General features: G+C 53.6%; 1 protein-coding gene across 1 annotated transcript in view; it reads left to right on the top strand.

Moving 5' to 3' along the window:
• Window positions 1-13,549: 13,549 nt before the first annotated feature.
• The window catches only part of slc25a33 (solute carrier family 25 member 33), a 46,638-nt gene continuing 41,285 nt past the window's right edge, over window positions 13,550-18,902 (top strand). Inside the window, exon 1 of the mRNA XM_059655605.1 lies at window positions 13,550-13,717. Coding sequence (XP_059511588.1) covers window positions 13,677-13,717 — 41 coding nt within the window. The 5' untranslated portion in view covers window positions 13,550-13,676. The remainder of the gene's footprint in view (window positions 13,718-18,902) is intronic.

Here is an 18,902-nt window from a genome sequence, read left to right as displayed (position 1 = left end):
ACAAGACCTGAAGGCACTATTTTGAGGTGCAGGAGCATTATCCCTTTGGTTCTGGCTAATATTTGTCTCTCAACCAACATCACAAAATCAGAGAGACTCAAACAGACAGATGTAGTGCCAAAACAATTACATTTATACAGGGCAAAGTCCTGCATGCCACACAATAGGGTCTTCTTCGTCCTCTTTGTACCAATATATCTCAGCATAGTTCCTAGTTCCACAGCTGAGCTGGAGGACAGCCTGCTCAGCAGTGGAGCCCATTGGTCCTGGAGGTCTGGGTAGGAAACTCTGAGGGTTGTTGAGTTTGGATGGCCGAGACACACTGAGGGTCTCTTTGCCAGAGACGTATGGGCCCTTCCAGGGTTGAAGTTCCAAGGTTCAGAATGGGCAGGGTAGGCAAGATGGAAACAGAGGAACCAGTCGGCTCTACAGGGTTCTTAGAGGCCTGTGTGTGATTTCTCCTCCAGCAGGGTGCCCCTAGCATTGCTTTCTCTCTCTCTCTCTCTCTCTCTCTCTCTCTCTCTCTCTCTCTTTCTCTCTCTCTCTCTCTCTCTCTCTCTCTCTCTCCTTGGGAGGAAGGAGCACCTGGGACACAGCAGGCTATCCATCCCCTATCACTATCCTGAGGCCAATGGCTTGGATGATGGAGCATGGGTGGGTGCGCCCACCCCCCTCCTTGCAGAACTGTGGGTGCTGATTCCCACAAAAACTGTCAACCTGTCCATGGAAGCAGCCAGACAATTGCATGGCTCGCTACACTGCCGCAGCACCTGGGCAATGAGGGCCATTGTCTCCCATATTCCTGTCTGCTGTCCCTCCATGTGCATGTGGGTGAAGTCCCTAATTGTCCATACCATGGCGTCCTCTCCTGCCAGGGACTGAGCAGCCACCTGGTCTCTGGCAGTCCTGCCCAGTGCCAGTGGCCTGGAGTGACCAACACCCCCTCAGCCAACTGCAGGCCTGTCACAATGACGTGATCACCAGCTTGTGTCCCCAAACTTTCTAAAATGAGCATTCCCACTGAGTTGTCAGTCTCTAACGAATTTGTTCAATAAATTTACGGTAAGTTAATCTGCTGGGTTGTGGGGCTAGAATCCTCCCACAAACACAGTGCAGCCAAAGAAACTAAGATTCAGCCATCGTATTTGTCCTCGCGTAGGAAGACACAAGACACAATTTTAAAATCCAAGGGTCCAGTGAGAACGTGGAACTTACAGAAATAGGTATTAGTGAAATGGTAGCATTGGAAGAATTGATGAGGCTGAAAGCTGACAAATCTTGGAACCCATTCCTAAAGTTTTGAAAGAGATGGCGACAGAGATTCTGGATGCTTGTAGATTATCTTTCAAAACTTTGTTAATTCTGCAACGGTGACTGCAGATTTGGAAGGTTGCAAATGTAGCCACCACTGTTTGAGAAAGGACAGGGAGAGAGTACAGGGAATTACTGACCTGTTAGCCTGGTGACAGTCTCAGGTAAAATATTAGAATCTAATGTAAAGATTGTAACTACTGGATGTTTGTAAAATTATTGTCTGCTTAGACAGAGTCAACATGGACATATTAAGGGGAAATTATGTTTGAAAAATCTGATAAGAGTTTTTTGAGGATATTAGCAACAGAATCAAAAAGTGGGAACCAGTGGATGGGGTATGTTGGGATTTTTAGAAGGGTTTTGATAAAGTGCCACTTTAGCAAACAAAATTCAAACACATAGATCAAATCTGTATTCTTAATTCTTACGCATTGGAAAGATGACAGCCACCTGAAGTGAAATATTGCAGACGAAATGTTTCCCTCACTGTAAATTGGGCACGGTTGAATTTTTACATAGATAATCAAATATACTTAGCTCTGGAAATATCAGTCACAGTATAATGGACCCACTGATCTGACCCAACATTGTGCAATAATTTTATTTGTGAATATCTGCAGGCTACACTCATTTAAGGGAACAATTTATCCATGTTATACTCCACTAATACAATGTTTTAAAATCTTAGTATTGTTTTGCTGATGTTATTTTGTATCCAATCAATTGCCAGACTATCATCACATGGAGGTCATTCACTCCTCTATTTATAGCGATGAGTGTGGCAACATGTGTCTGATTTAATTCTTGTTCTTATATCAAATGGATTCAATTAGCCAGTGCCACCTGATTTCCTAGGCCTGTGACAGCGGTGTGCTGTAAGGATCAATGCTGTGTCCACTGCTTTCATAGAACATAGAACTGTACAGCACGTTACAGGCCCTTCGGCCCAGGATGTTGTGTCGATCTTTTACCCTGAACCTAATGTCTATCTAACCTCCACCCCTACCTTATACTGTCATCCATATGCCTATCAAATAGCCGCTTAAATGCCCCTAATGAGGCCAACTCCACTATCCTCTCCGGCAAAGCATTCCATGCCCTGACCACTCTCTGAGTAAAGAACCTACCTCTGACGTCCCCCCCTATATCTACCTCCACTCACTTTAAAACTATGGCCCCTTGTAATAGCTTTCCACCCTCAGAAAAGTCTCTGGCTGTACAATCTATCTGTACTTCTGATCATTGTGTACACCTCTATCAAGTCACCTCTCACCTTCATTGTTCTAAAGAGAAAAGCCCTAGCCCTCTCAACCTTTCCTTGTAAGACCTTCCCTCCATTCCAGGCAATATGCTGGTAAATCTCCTCTGCATCTTTTCCAATGCCTCGACATCTTTCCTGTAATGTGGCGACTAGAACTGGACACAATACTCCAGATGTGGCTGTACTAGGGTTTTGGAGAGCTGGAGCATAACTTCACGGCTCTTGAACTCAATCCCTCTTTTAATGAAAGCTAACACACCATATGCCTTCTTAACAACTCTATCCAGCTGTGTGGCAGCTTTCAGGGAACTGTGGACATGAACCCCAAGATATCTCTGCTCCTCCATACTGCCAAGAATCTTTCCATTAACCCTGTATTCTGCTTTCAAATTTGTCCTTCCAAAGTGAATCTTTTTTTAACAATTTTCATTGTTAAAATAAATGATAAATAAATTGATGTGAACATAGGAGGTAGGGTCAGTAAGTTTGTAGATGACACCAAAATTGCTGGTGTGGTGGACAATGAACGAGGTTATGAGGAAGGACAATGAAGAGTACAAAGGCACCTTGATCACATGGGCCAATGGGCCAAGGAGCGGCAGATAATGTGAAGTGTTGCATTTTGGTTAGGCTAATCAGTGCAGGACTTAAACAGTTAATGATAGGGCACTAGGGAGCGTTGCCAAACGGAGACCTGGGGGTGCTGGTGCATAGTTCCTTGAACATGCAGGCGCAGGTAGACAGGGTGGTAAAGAAGGCATTTGACATGCTTACCTTCATTGGTCAGTGCATTGAGAATAGAGTTGGGATATCATGTGGTAGCTGTACAGGACATCGGTGAGACCACTTTTACAACAGTGCATTCAAGATGATGTTAAATTTGAAAGGGTAGAGAAAAGATTTACAAGGGTGTTGCCAGGATTGGAGGTTTGAGCTATAGGGAGAGGCTGTGCAGGCTGGGGCTATTTTCCCTGAAATGTCAGAGGCCGAGAGGTGACTTTATAGAGGTTTATAAAATCATGAACAGCATGGATAGGGTGAATAGCCAAGGTCTTTTTCAAGGTTTGGTGGTCCAAAACAGGAGGGCGTAGGTTTAAGGTGAGAGGGGGAAGATTTAAAAGGGACCTAAGGGGCAGCTTTTTCATGCAGAGAATGGTGTGTGGATGGAACAAGCTGCCGGAGGAAGTGGTGGAGGCGTGTACAATTACTGCATATAAGAGACATTTGGATAACTGTATGAATATTTAGAGGGATATGTGCCAAATGCTGGCAAATGGAACTAGGTCAGTTCAGGATATCTGGTTGGCAACAACATGTTGGACTGAGGGTCTGCTGCTGTACTGTAACACAAAATGATTAGGGTAATATGCTAATGTGAATTGAGCATTGGTTAACAGGCAAGAAAGTAAGCATAAATGGGTCATTTTCAGGTTGGCAGGCTATCACCAGCGGGGTACTGTAAGGTCAAGTGCTGAGGGCCCAGCCGTTCACAGTCTCTATCAAAGCTGTGCATATGGGAACCAATTGTAGTAATTTAAGAGGTTAAATGGCCTACTCCTGCTCCTATGTTCCTAATTAGAGGACTCGTTTTGTTAGCAAGTACCTTGTCAGATCATATGTCAGTATTTCATGTTCTTTGTCATTTTTCTTTTCACCCCCTGAAGTTGACTGGTACCAAATCTTGCCTGATCATCATCAATGTTCCTTGGGCCATCTACTATGTTCAATTTGCCATACAGAATTATGTCTCTACTAGTTAAAAACATGCTTTGGACAATTTCCCAAAACATTTTTATCATGCAGTGAAGCTCATAGCAACAGCAGCAGCAAGTGTGCCTTAAGGCTGCACGTGACTCTCAGCAAATAATTTTGATGCCTTGCCAAGTGAGTCGCATCTGCAGAGCTTAGGCCAGGATGGAATTTGTTTTTTTATAAAAGATACGTGATAGCAGCCTCGTTCCCCATGTCCTCGATAGTCTTCCATCTAGATCAGTAACAGCTTCTTACATTTCCATTAATAGTATTTATGAACATGTGGTGCCCTGCTGCTTTGAGCCTTGGGACGTCAATAAATTTTAGGGAACAAGATGAAAATCCCTCTCATCTCAGCAAAGCAGGACCGGGTATCAGACTACTCAGCAAACAGGGCCTGTTCCCAACCTTACTATTTGCAATTATATCATGTTTAGAAAATATTGACTCTGAAGGTTTGTTTGAATTTGTTGCCTGAATTTGTGCACTGTTATTCAACTCCAACATTAATCTGGGAGTTTTTATGCACCATATTACTTTCTACAGGACCGCAACTTTCCCCCCACAGTGATCGAGAACGCCCTTGACCGCGTCTCCTGCATTTCCCGCGACACATCCCTCACACCCCGCCCCCGCCACAACCGCCCCAAGAGGATCCCCCTCGTTCTCACACACCACCCTACCAACCTCCGGATACAACGCATTATTCTCCGACACTTCCGCCATTTACAATCCGACCCCACCACCCAAGACATTTTTCCATCCCCTCCCCTGTCTGCTTTCCGGAGAGACCACTCTCTCCGTGACTCCCTTGTTCGCTCCACACTGCCCTCCAACCCCACCACACCCGGCACCTTCCCCTGCAACCGCAGGAAATGCTACACTTGTCCCCACACCTCCTCCCTCACCCCCATCCCAGGCCCCAAGATGACATTCCACATTAAGCAGAGGTTCACCTGCAAATCTGCCAATGTGGTATACTGCATCCACTGTACCCGTTGCGGCTTCCTCTACATTGGGGAAACCAAGCGGAGGCTTGGGGACCGCTTTGCAGAACACCTCCGCTCAGTTCGCAACAAACAACTGCACCTCCCAGTCGCAAACCATTTCCACTCCCCCTCCCATTCTCTTGATGACATGTCCATCATGGGCCTCCTGCACTGCCACAATGATGCCACCCGAAGGTTGCAGGAACAGCAACTCATATTCCGCCTGGGAACCCTGCAGCCATTTGGTATCAATGTGGACTTCACCAGTTTCAAAATCTCCCCTTCCCCTACTGCATCCCTCAACCAGCCCAGTTCGTCCCCTCCCCCCACTGCACCACACAACCAGCCCAGCTCTTCCCCCCCACCCACTGCATCCCAAAACCAGTCCAACCTGTCTCTGCCTCCCTAACCGGTTCTTCCTCTCACCCATCCCTTCCTCCCACCCCAAGCCGCACCCCCAGCTACCTACTAACCTCATCCCACCTCCTTGACCTGTCCGTCTTCCCTGGACTGACCTATCCCCTCCCTACCTCCCCACCTACACTCTCTCCACCTATCTTCTCTACTCTCCATCTTCGGTCCGCCTCCCCCTCTCTCCCTATTTATTCCAGTTCCCTCTCCCCATCCCCCTCTCTGATGAAGGGTCTAAGCCCGAAACGTCAGCTTTTGTGCTTCTGAGATGCTGCTTGGCCTGCTGTGTTCATCCAGCCCCACATTTTATTATCTTACTTTCTACAGGTTGGATTTAACCAAAAAGTGGCCAAGTGCCGTTCTTGGTGAGTTTCATGGAGGATTTCTCCAGTGATTTTTCTTGTCATATCTTCCCAAACTCATCTCATTACCTGTGCACCACATTGCCATAGCAGTCCACTCATTCTAATGTCACACTCATAGAATCATAAAATCCATACAGCGTGGAAAGAGGCCGTTCAGCCGATTGAGCCTGCACCAATCCTCTGAACAGCATTCCATCCAGACCCAGCCCCTCCATCCTATCCCCACAACCCCACATTTGCTCTGTCTAACCCATGTAACCTGCACATCCCTAGACACAATGGGGGAATTTAGCCTGGCCATTCCACCTACCCTGTGCATGTTTGGACTGTGGGAGGAAACTGGAGCTCCCACAGGAAATCCACACAGACACGGGGAAATTGTGCAAACTCCACACAGACAGTCACCCTAGGCTACTAACCACTGAGCCACTGTGCATGGGTGCAGATATTGGCCACTGCTGGGTCACTGTAGGATTCTAAGTTCTGCGGCCATCTTTAAATCTCAGTTACACATCCAGTCAAACATTGTCAGTCTATAGCTGCCCCTGCACATTTCCTTTCAATTGCCCCAGACTTGTCGGGCAGGTCTACTGATGGGGACCTGAATATCCTAGTGGACAGGGATACATACTACTGTGGAGCTTACTCTGAGGTATTGATGACTGATGGAAGCTCATATGAGCGAGCAGCAAGTAGGAGTCATCAGGTTATTGCATTGATTTTCATGTCAGGAATTAGCACCATCTGGTTTCTATCCAGTGGGAAGGAGAACGGAAACTATACGTCAATGGGATGGGATGACTTAATAATGAAATTTTAAAGCATACTTATACATGAAGATTAGCCTCTCACCACCCACTGGTGATAATCTCACCTTGCCATTCAAAACATGGTTGGAAAATGAGTCTTTTCATCCACGATGTATGGAAGCTCTTCAGTCGTGATCTCATACCATTCACCTTCTCACCGATGCCCATGTCTTTCAGAAGCTGGGAAAATTCCACCCTGTGTTTTGTGGATTAAATGTCAGGTCCTACAACCATCAATAAGCAGTGAACATTTCTACTGTAGTAATTATTGATGCTGCTGACCAATGCAATTACTCCCAATGTAATCAGTGTAATAATTGCAAGTTCTATATCAAAGATCTGCCTACAAGCAAAGTGTATCCATATTCCTCAGAAGTAAACGCAAGAGTAGTTTTGCTGCCCGATCTTCTTGGGTTCCCTGTGAGAACCTGATCCATAGTACCATGGTCTGCCCAGTGTTAGGACAAAGCTACAGAATCTACCTCATGATTCTGGCACCAAGTAGACCCACTCTAGCCACCCTGTCCAATGACTTGGAGGTAATGCTCACTTCCTGTTAGTTGAAGCTACAGAACATGATAGTAGAGGTTTCAACTCATTTCCATCAGAGGGCTAATCAGGAATCTTTCCCAGGTTACCAACCTACCCTTGGTGTGTCTTGGAAGGATTTGTAAATCAACCCTCAACAAGTTTGGCTATGCTATGAACACACTTCTCATAGCTGATAAGTCCTGGAGTGAGACTTGAACCTAAAGCTTCTGGTTCAAAGACAGGGAAATTACCCACTGCATCACAAGATCTCCACAAAATAACCAGGTTGATTTATAAAGTTTTAACATGTGTGACATCGCTGATTATCAACTGCTTTAATTGAAATCATTAGGCATAATCATCTGGAAATTGATGATTACAGTGTCATTAGTTTGAATTTGAGACAGTATATGACCAAGTGTAATTGACCTGTCTCAAAACATTTCAGTAACACGTTAACATCAAAATAGCTAGTAACTAAGTTAGCTAAATAACAAATCTTTTGATGATAGAATGCTCATAGTGTCACAAACATGACACCACAGCTACTTCTGCTGTTAACCTAGTGTCAGCTTAAATCATAAATTGTTTTGTCAATGAAAACATAACTGTAGCTCTTTTTTAAATCATTCTGATGAAATTTATTGATTTTTTTAGTGAGCTCCTCACTTGTTTGTTTTTAAGTCTTTATTCGCTCCACAGGGAGTGAATTTGTCCACTCGCCACTATGCACGTCACTATTACAACAAGCCTAAGCTGGAATGCAGCCTGATCCTACAATATTCCAAATTCTAATCAGCTGAGCCAACAGAATAGACTGGAAAACAAGAAACATCAGACTAGGAACGGACCAAGGTCCATCTAATTCACCTCCTGCTGTCATGATTTTCACGTTTTACAATGATTATGAAGTTGTTGATTTTTCACGAAAACAATATACGTAGAATATACAGCAGAGAAACAGGCCTCACAAATCTACATAAGTTAAATTCTTCATTTGAGGTCATTAATTGGACACAGAAATGAGGAAACACAAGCTGTGGGCTTTGTTTATTTTGGGTAATATAGCATCTTCATTCTCCCAAGTATGCCACACTTATTAGATGTCAAGCCATCTGAAATGTTATGTTCTGAAATAAATCTATCTAATTTGTACCTCTATTTGTTTTGGAAGTAGGCAGACAATATATTACTTGGTCCCATTTTCCTATGTTTCTTCTTAGCCCTCCCCCTGCCTTTCCAGATGAAATTTTCTAACCAATCTGGGTGAACAGTGTTATGTAATGAATCCTGCTGATCATGTTGCCAGATGTGGGCTTTTTGACATAAGGTGGGTCATATTGCTTCTAGTTTGGGATCTACTGGGCTTTGTTTTGTTTCATGTATAGAGGAAGACCACTAGATAGTCTAACAAGAAGAGGCTATTGTTTTAAACAAGATGTGGTTTATTTCATGATAGCAATCGCATACAAGTTACTTGAGTATGACAGCCATTGTTACTAAGACTGTACAGATTGATCTAAACAATAAGTCTGTCTCTTTCAAGTTCCAGTGCTGTACTCTCCATCCATTATTACAATCATCACATTGGGTGGAGCTGAATGCATTCCTCATCATGAGCCCTTCCAGACGCTAACACCTATGGGCCTGATTTTAAGCTGAAGGACAAGAGGTTTGGAGGGATTTTTAGGAAATAAAATTCACTCAGAGGGTGGTGGGAATCTGATATATACTGTTTGGGAGAGCCGTAGAATCCCAACTCACACCTCCCTGAACAGATCACGTACTCCCAACAAAAGGACGGTCAGCATGCCCATGGAGGTCAAAAGAAATTCTTCAAGGATAACATCCAGACTAACCTTTAGAAATTCCAAATCAACATCAACAACAAGGAGGACATGACTACTAACCAGAATCACTGGAGAATCGTCATTTGACAAGGAAGTATACACCAGGAAAATGATCTCTGTCACCCTATCCTTGTACAAGGATACTAACACTGAGCACAAGAGCATCCCCTTACCCTCCAAGATATAAAGCAGGAGCAAATCCAGTTCTAAAGAAGGGTCACTAGACTTGAAATGTCAACTCTGTTTTCTCTCCACAGATGCTGGCAGACCTGCTGAGTTTTCCATCATTTTCTGTTTTAATTTCTGATTTCCAGCATCTGCAGTTATAGAGCTATGGAGTTGTAAAGCACGGCACTAGACCCTTCAGTCAAACTCTACCATGCTGAACAGATATCCTAAATTAATCTAGCTCCATTTGCTTGCATTTGGTCCAAATCCCTCTAAATCCTCCCTATTCAAATACCCATCCAGATGCCTTTTAAATGTTATTATTGTACCAGCCTCCACCATTTCCTCTGGCAGCTCAATCCATACACGCATCATGCTCTGCATGAAAAGATTTGCCCTCAGGACCCTTTTATATCCTTCCTCTCTCAGCTTAAACCTATGCCCTGATAATGAAATGTGAGGCTGGATGAACACAGCAGGCCCAGCAACATCTCAGGAGCACAAAAGCTGACGTTTCGGGCCGAGACCCTTCATCAGAGAGGGGGATGGGGTGAGGGTTCTGGAATAAATAGGGAGAGAGAGGGAGGGGGACCGAAGATGGAGAGAAAAGAAGATAGGTGGAGAGGAGAGTATAGGTGGGGAGGTGGGGAGGGGATAGGTCAGTCCAGGGAAGACGGACTGGTCAAGGAGGTGGGATGAGGTTAGTAGGTAGGAAATGGAGGTGCGGCTTGGGGTGGGAGGAAGGGATGGGTGAGAGGAAGAACAGGTTAGGGAGGCAGAGACAGACTGGACTGGTTTTGGGATGCAGTGGGTGGAGGGGAAGAGCTGGGCTGGTTGTGTGGTGCAGTGGGGGGAGGGGACAAACTGGGCTGGTTTTGGGATGTAGTGGGGGAAGGGGAGATTTTGAAGCTGGTGAAGTCCACATTGATACCATTGGGCTGCAGGGTTCCCAAGCGGAATATGAGTTGCTGTTCCTGCAACCTTCGGTTGGCATCATTGTGGCACTGCAGGAGGCCCATGATGGACATGTCATCTAAAGAATGGGAGGGGGAGTGGAAATGGTTTGCGACTGGGAGGTGCAGTTGTTTATTGCGAACCGAGCGGAGGTGTTCTGCAAAGCGGTCCCCAAGCCTCCGCTTGGGTTCCTCAATGTAGAGGAAGCCACACTGGGTACAGTGGATGCAGTATACCACATTGGCAGATGTGCAGGTGAACCTCTGCTTAATATGGAAAGTCATCTTGGGGCCTGGGATAGGGGTGAGGGAGGAGGTGTGGGGGCAAGTGTAGCATTTCCGGCAGTTGCAGGGGAAGGTGCCGGGTGTGGTGGGGTTGGAGGGCAGTGTGGAGTGAACAAGGGAGTCACGGAGAGAGTGGTCTCTCCGGAAAGCAGACAGGGGAGGGGATGGAAAAATGTCTTGGGTGGTGGGGTCGGATTGTAGATGGCGGAAGTGTCAGAGGATGATGCGTTGTATCCGGAGGTTGTTGGGGTGGTGTGTGAGAACGAGGGGGATCCTCTTTGGGCGGTTGTGGCGGGGGCGGGATGTGAGGGGTGTGTTACGGGAAATGCGGGAGACGCGGTTAAGGGCGTTCTCGACCACTGTGGGGTCAAGTTGCGGTCCTTGAAGAACTTGGACATCTGGAATGTGCGGGAGTGGAATGCCTCATCGTGGGAGCAGATGCAGCGGAGGCGGAGGAATTGGGAATAGGGGATGGAATTTTTGCAGGAGGGTGCGTGGGAGGAGGTGTATTCTAGGTAGCTGTGGGAGTCGGTGGGCTTGAAATGGACATCAGTTACAAGCTGGTTGCCTGAGATGGAGACTGAGAGGTCCAGGAAGGTGAGTGATGTGCTGGAGATGGCCCAGGTGAACTGAAGGTTGGGGTGGAAGGTGTTGGTGAAGTGGATGAACTGTTCGAGCTCCTCTGGGGAGCAAGAGGTGGCGCCGATACAGTCATCAATGTAACGGAGGAAGAGGTGGGGTTTGGGGCCTGTGTAGGCGCGGAAGAGGGACTGTTCCACGTAACCTACAAAGGAGCAGGCATAGCTGGGGCCCATGCGGGTGCCCATGGCCACCCCCTTAGTCTGTCGGAAGTGGGAGGAATCGAAAGAGAAGTTGTTGAGGTAGAGGACGAGTTCGGCTAGGAGGCTGAGCGTGTCGGTGGAGGGGGACTGGTCGGGCCTGCGGGACAGGAAGAAGCGGAGGGCCTTGAGGCCATCTGCATGCAGAATACAGGTGTATAGGGACTGGACATCCATGGTGAAAATGAGGGCCAGGGAATTGGAAGTCCTGGAGGAGGTGGAGGGCGTGGGTGGTGTCACAGACGTAGGTAGGGAGTTCCTGGGCCGAAGGGGAGAAAATGGAGTCCAGATAGGTGGAGATGAGTTCGGTGGGGCAGGAACAGGCTGAGACAATGGGTCGACCAGGGCAGGCAGGTTTGTGGATTTTGGGAAGGAGATAGAAATGGGCCGTGCGGGGTTGGGGAACAATGAGGTTGGAGGCTGTGGGTGGGAGGTCTCCTGAGGTGATGAGGTCATGAATGGTGTTGGAGATGATGGTTTGGTGCTCGGGTGTGGGGTCATGATCGAGGGGGCGGTAGGAGGTGGTGTCGGAGAGTTGGCGTTTGGCCTCGGCGATGTAGAGGTCAGTGCGCCATACTACCACTGCGCCACCCTTGTCAGCGGGTTTGATGGTGAGGTTGGGGTTGGAGCGGAGGGAGCAGAGGGCTGCTCGTTCTGCGGGGGAGAGGTTGGAGTGGGTGAGAGGGGTGGAGAGGTTGATGCGGTTAATGTCTCGATGGCAGTTAGAGATGAAGAGTTCGAGGGAAGGTAGGAGGCCTGGGGGTGGTGTCCAGGAGGAGGACTTGTGTTGGAAGCGGGTGAAGGGGTCAGTGGAGGGAGGGTTAGGCTCCCGGTTGAAGAAGTAGGCGTGGAGGCGAAGGCGCCAATGTGGTATACTGCATCCACTGTACCCGGTGTGGCTTCCTCTACATTGGGGAAGCCAAGCGGAGGCTTGGGGACCGCTTTGCAGAACACCTCCGCTCGGTTCGCAATAAACAACTGCACCTCCCAGTCGCAAACTATTTCCACTCCCCTTCCCATTCTTTAGATGACATGTCCATCATGGACCTCCTGCAGTGCCACAATGATGTCACCCGAAGGTTGCAGGAACAGCAACTCATATTCCGCCTGGGAACCCTGCAGCTCAATGGTATCAATGTGGACTTCACCAGCTTCAAAATCTCCCCTCCCCCGACTGCACCACACAACCAGCCCAGCTCTTTCCCCCCACCCACTGCATCCCAAAACCAGTACAACCTGTCTCTGCCTCCCTAACCGGTTCTTCCTCTCACCCATCCCTTCCTCCCACCCCAAGCCGCACCCCCAGCTACCTACTAACCTCATCCACCTCCTTGACCTGTCCGCCTTCCCTGGACTGACCTATCCCCTCCCTACCTCCCCACCTACACTCTCTCCACCTATCTTCTTTTCTCTCCATCTTCGGTCTGCCTCCCCCTCTCTCCCTATTTATTCCAGAACCCTCTCCCCATCCCCCTCTCTGACGAAGGGTCCAGGCCCGAAACGTCAGCTTTTGTGCTCCTGAGATGCTGCTGGGCCTGCTGTGTTCATCCAGCCTCACATTTCATTATCTTGGAATTCTCCAGCATCTGCAGTTCCCATTATCACTAAACCTATGCCCTGTAGTTTTGGACTCTGCTACCCTGGAGTAAAAGACCTTGGCTATTCACCCTATCCAATCTCCTCATGATTTTGTAAACCTTGATAAGGTTATTATTTTGGGAGCATGATATATTTAACCCTTCATTTTGCTGTAGGCACTTTTTAAAAGAGAATTAACCTTCTGAATCTGAGATCTGACAACACCTGCCCCTTTCCGATTTGGAACTGGGCCTCCTGCCTCACAGATAGGGACATACCACAGGGGCCCTCCTGCTGAGCTGTAAGTTGTAATTTGCAAACGCTCCCTTGGCAGGCAGCAGGCGCCGGCCGCGCCCCCTCTGCCCACCGGTGATGCAAGCGGCCGCAGTGACGTCAGGCCACCGCCCCCTCCCCGCCTCCGGGTGACGTCACAGGGGCCGGTTGGCGCACGCGCGGTGGCGTGTTCCTGCTGGCTCGGTTGCCGGGTGCGAACGGCTGTCAGTCTGTGGAGAGGCTGACGGGCAGCTTGTACCGGGGCCTGTCTTGGGCTCACCGCAATGTCAGTCTGAAGATGGCACAGAGAGAAACCGTGCTGCATCTCTTCGCGGGAGGGTGAGTGCGACCGAGATTCTGCCCCTCCCGGCGTCTTATTCATTTTTCTTTCCACCTTGTCGCTGCGTTAGGCCGCATCCGGTCGCCCCTGGTTACCGGAGAGATGATGGTCTGCGTGCGGCATGTTGAGGGAATATTCCAGAAAGCAGCAGGCATCCCTCCGAGGGAAACCATCCAGCCCTGTACCCGCACCCACCCCACCATCAGCTCCACTCTCCTCACATGTGCTCTTCTCCCCCCCCCCCCACCTCGTTTCATGCCATATTCCAGAAATCCCACCTCCCATCCAGGGACCCCTCTCCACCCCCACTTCCCATCCGGGACCGCCCCCTCTCCACCCCCCCCCCCCCAATCCAGGACCCCCCTCCCCACCCCCCCTTCCCATCCGGGACCCCCCCCTTCCCATCCAGGACCCCCCTCACCAACCCCCCCCCCCCCGCGCATCCAGGCCCCAGGACACCCCCTCCACCCCCTTCCCATCCAGGACACCCTCCCCACCCCCTTCCCATCCAGGACACCCTCCCCACCCCCCCCTCTACACCTCTTCCCACCCAGGACCACCAGCCCCCACCCTTCCCACCCAGGACCACCACCCCCCACCCTTCCCACCCAGGACCACCACCACCCTCCCGCCACCTTCCCATCAAAGACCCCTCCAGGCTCTGGCGTCATCCCACGCATGCTGTTCCTTCCGCCTTCCCCCGCCCCCGGCAGTCTTCACATCCATGCCCTCCCTCCATCCCTACTCTTCCCATCCATGCCCTCCCCCTGCAGTCTTTCCATCCATGCTCACCCTCCCCCCCCCCCCCCGCCACAATCTTTCCATCCAGGCCTGCTCCCCTTCCTCCCCCCCCCCCCCATTCCAGCCAAACCCCCCCCCCACCCCCCCAATCAGTCTCTCCATCCATCACCTGCAGTCTTCCCATCCATGCCTGCCCTCCCTCCCCCTGCAGTCTTTCCATCCATGCTAGCCCTCCCTCCGGCAGTCTTCCAATCCATCCCCACCCCCCCCTCCCTCCCAGTCTTCCCATCCATGCCCCCTCTCCCTCCCAGTCTTCCCATCCATGCCCGCCCTCCCTCCCAGTCTTCCCATCCATGCCCACCCTCCCTCCCAGTCTTCCCATCCATGCCCGCCCTCCCTCCCGGTCTTCCCATCCATGCCCGCCCTCCCTCCCGGTCTTCCCATCCATGCCCTCCCTCCCTCCCTCCCTCCCTCCCTCCCGGTCTTCCCATCCATGCCCGCCCTCCCTCCCTCCCTCCCGGTCTTCCCTCCCGGTCTTCCCATCCATGCCCTCCCTCCCTCCCTCCCGCCCTCCCTCCCTCCCTCCCTCCCTCCCTCCCTCCCTCCCTCCCTCCCTCCCTCCCTCCCTCCCGCCCTCCCTCCCTCCCTCCCGGTCTTCCCATCCATGCCCGCCCTCCCTCCCTCCCTCCCGGTCTTCCCATCCATGCCCGCCCTCCCTCCCTCCCTCCCGGTCTTCCCATCCATGCCCGCCCTCCCTCCCTCCCTCCCGGTCTTCCCATCCATGCCCGCCCTCCCTCCCTCCCTCCCTCCCGGTCTTCCCATCCATGCCCGCCCTCCCTCCCTCCCTCCCGGTCTTCCCATCCATGCCCGCCCTCCCTCCCTCCCTCCCGGTCTTCCCATCCATGCCCGCCCTCCCTCCCTCCCTCCCGGTCTTCCCATCCATGCCCGCCCTCCCTCCCTCCCTCCCGGTCTTCCCATCCATGCCCGCCCTCCCTCCCTCCCTCCCGGTCTTCCCATCCATGCCCGCCCTCCCTCCCGGTCTTCCCATCCATCCATGCCCTCCCTCCCTCCCTCCCTCCCTCCCGGTCTTCCCATCCATGCCCGCCCTCCCTCCCTCCCTCCCTCCCTCCCTCCCTCCCGGTCTTCCCTCCCGGTCTTCCCATCCATGCCCTCCCTCCCTCCCTCCCGGTCTTCCCATCCATGCCCGCCCTCCCTCCCTCCCTCCCTCCCTCCCGGTCTTCCCATCCATGCCCGCCCTCCCTCCCTCCCTCCCTCCCTCCCGGTCTTCCCATCCATGCCCGCCCTCCCTCCCTCCCTCCCTCCCTCCCGGTCTTCCCATCCATGCCCGCCCTCCCTCCCTCCCTCCCTCCCTCCCGGTCTTCCCATCCATGCCCGCCCTCCCTCCCTCCCTCCCTCCCTCCCGGTCTTCCCATCCATGCCCGCCCTCCCTCCCAGTCTTCCCATCCATGCCCGCCCTCCCTCCCAGTCTTCCCATCCATGCCCGCCCTCCCTCCCTCCCTCCCAGTCTTCCCATCCATGCCCGCCCTCCCTCCCTCCCTCCCAGTCTTCCCATCCATGCCCGCCCTCCCTCCCTCCCTCCCAGTCTTCCCATCCATGCCCGCCCTCCCTCCCTCCCTCCCTCCCAGTCTTCCCATCCATGCCCGCCCTCCCTCCCCCCCTCCCAGTCTTCCCATCCATGCCCGCCCTCCCTCCCTCCCTCCCAGTCTTCCCATCCATGCCCGCCCTCCCTCCCAGTCTTCCCATCCATGCCCACCCTCCCTCCCAGTCTTCCCATCCATGCCCGCCCTCCCTCCCTCCCAGTCTTCCCATCCATGCCCGCCCTCCCTCCCTCCCTCCCAGTCTTCCCATCCATGCCCGCCCTCCCTCCCTCCCTCCCAGTCTTCCCATCCATGCCCGCCCTCCCTCCCAGTCTTCCCATCCATGCCCGCCCTCCCTCCCTCCCTCCCAGTCTTCCCATCCATGCCCGCCCTCCCTCCCTCCCTCCCAGTCTTCCCATCCATGCCCGCCCTCCCTCCCTCCCTCCCAGTCTTCCCATCCATGCCCGCCCTCCCTCCCTCCCTCCCAGTCTTCCCATCCATGCCCGCCCTCCCTCCCTCCCTCCCAGTCTTCCCATCCATGCCCGCCCTCCCTCCCTCCCTCCCAGTCTTCCCATCCATGCCCGCCCTCCCTCCCTCCCTCCCAGTCTTCCCATCCATGCCCGCCCTCCCTCCCTCCCTGTCTTCCCATCCATGCCCGCCCTCCCTCCCTCCCTGTCTTCCCATCCATGCCCGCCCTCCCTCCCTCCCAGTCTTCCCATCCATGCCCGCGCTCCCTCCCAGTCTTCCCATCCATGCCCGCCCTCCCTCCCAGTCTTCCCATCCATGCCCGCCCTCCCTCCCCTCCCAGTCTTCCCATCCATGCCCGCCCTCCCTCCCTCCCCTCCCAGTCTTCCCATCCATGCCCGCGCTCCCTCCCAGTCTTCCCATCCATGCCCGCGCTCCCTCCCAGTCTTCCCATCCATGCCCGCCCTCCCTCCCAGTCTTCCCATCCATGCCCGCCCTCCCTCCCCTCCCAGTCTTCCCATCCATGCCCGCCCTCCCTCCCTCCCCTCCCAGTCTTCCCATCCATGCCCGCCCTCCCTCCCAGTCTTCCCATCCATGCCCGCCCTCCCTCCCTCCCTCCCAGTCTTCCCATCCATGCCCGCCCTCCCTCCCTCCCTCCCAGTCTTCCCATCCATGCCCGCCCTCCCTCCCTCCCCTCCCAGTCTTCCCATCCATGCCCGCCCTCCCTCCCTCCCTCCCAGTCTTCCCATCCATGCCCGCCCTCCCTCCCTCCCAGTCTTCCCATCCATGCCCGCCCTCCCTCCCTCCCTGTCTTCCCATCCATGCCCGCGCTCCCTCCCAGTCTTCCCATCCATGCCCGCCCTCCCTCCCAGTCTTCCCATCCATGCCCGCCCTCCCTCCCTCCCAGTCTTCCCATCCATGCCCGCCCTCCCTCCCTCCCAGTCTTCCCATCCATGCCCGCCCTCCCTCCCAGTCTTCCCATCCATGCCCGCCCTCCCTCCCTCCCTCCCAGTCTTCCCATCCATGCCCGCCCTCCCTCCCTCCCTCCCAGTCTTCCCATCCATGCCCGCCCTCCCTCCCTCCCCTCCCAGTCTTCCCATCCATGCCCGCCCTCCCTCCCTCCCAGTCTTCCCATCCATGCCCGCCCTCCCTCCCTCCCTCCCAGTCTTCCCATCCATGCCCGCCCTCCCTCCCTCCCAGTCTTCCCATCCATGCCCGCCCTCCCTCCCTCCCTCCCAGTCTTCCCATCCATGCCCGCCCTCCCTCCCTCCCTCCCAGTCTTCCCATCCATGCCCGCCCTCCCTCCCTCCCAGTCTTCCCATCCATGCCCGCCCTCCCTCCCTCCCTCCCTCCCAGTCTTCCCATCCATGCCCGCCCTCCCTCCCAGTCTTCCCATCCATGCCCGCCCTCCCTCCCTCCCTCCCAGTCTTCCCATCCATGCTCGCCCTCCCTCCCTCCCAGTCTTCCCATCCATGCCCGCCCTCCCTCCCTCCCTCCCTCCCAGTCTTCCCATCCATGCCCGCCCTCCCTCCCAGTCTTCCCGTCCATGCCCGCCCTCCCTCCCTCCCTCCCTGTCTTCCCGTCCATGCCCGCCCTCCCTCCCTCCCTCCCTCCCAGTCTTCCCGTCCATGCCCGCCCTCCCTCCCTCCCTCCCAGTCTTCCCATCCCAGTCTTCCCATCCATGCCCGCCCTCCCTCCCTCCCTCCCAGTCTTCCCATCCATGCCCGCCCTCCCAGTCTTCCCATCCATGCCCTCCCTCCCTCCATCCCAGTGTTCCCATCCATGCCCGCCCTCCCTCCCTCCCTCCCAGTCTTCCCATCCATGCCCGCCCTCCCTCCCTCCCTCCCAGTCTTCCCATCCATGCCCGCCCTCCCTCCCTCCCTCCCTCCCAGTCTTCCCATCCATGCCCGCCCTCCCTCCCTCCCTCCCTCCCAGTCTTCCATCCCTCCCAGTCTTCCATCCCTCCCAGTCTTCCATCCCTCCCAGTCTTCCATCCCTCCCAGTCTTCCATCCCATCCGTGCCCTCCCTCCCTCCCTCCCTCCCTCCCTCCCAGTCTTCCCATCCGTGCCCTCCCTCCCTCCCTCCCTCCCAGTCTTCCCATCCGTGCCCTCCCTCCCAGTCTTCCCATCCGTGCCCTCCCTCCCTCCCTCCCTCCCAGTCTTCCCATCCGTGCCCGCCCTCCCTCCCTCCCTCCCTCCCTCCCTCCCTCCCTCCCAGTCTTCCCATCCGTGCCCGCCCTCCCTCCCTCCCTCCCTCCCTCCCTCCCTCCCAGTCTTCCCATCCGTGCCCGCCCTCCCTCCCTCCCTCCCTCCCTCCCTCCCTCCCAGTCTTCCCATCCGTGCCCGCCCTCCCTCCCTCCCTCCCTCCCAGTCTTCCCAT

This window comes from Stegostoma tigrinum, chromosome 28 (genome assembly GCF_030684315.1).
Source record: "Stegostoma tigrinum isolate sSteTig4 chromosome 28, sSteTig4.hap1, whole genome shotgun sequence".
Classification (NCBI taxonomy): Eukaryota; Metazoa; Chordata; class Chondrichthyes; order Orectolobiformes; family Stegostomatidae; genus Stegostoma; species Stegostoma tigrinum.
The sequence above is the reverse complement of the archived record's forward strand: the minus strand, read 5'-3'. Positions and strand labels throughout refer to the sequence as shown.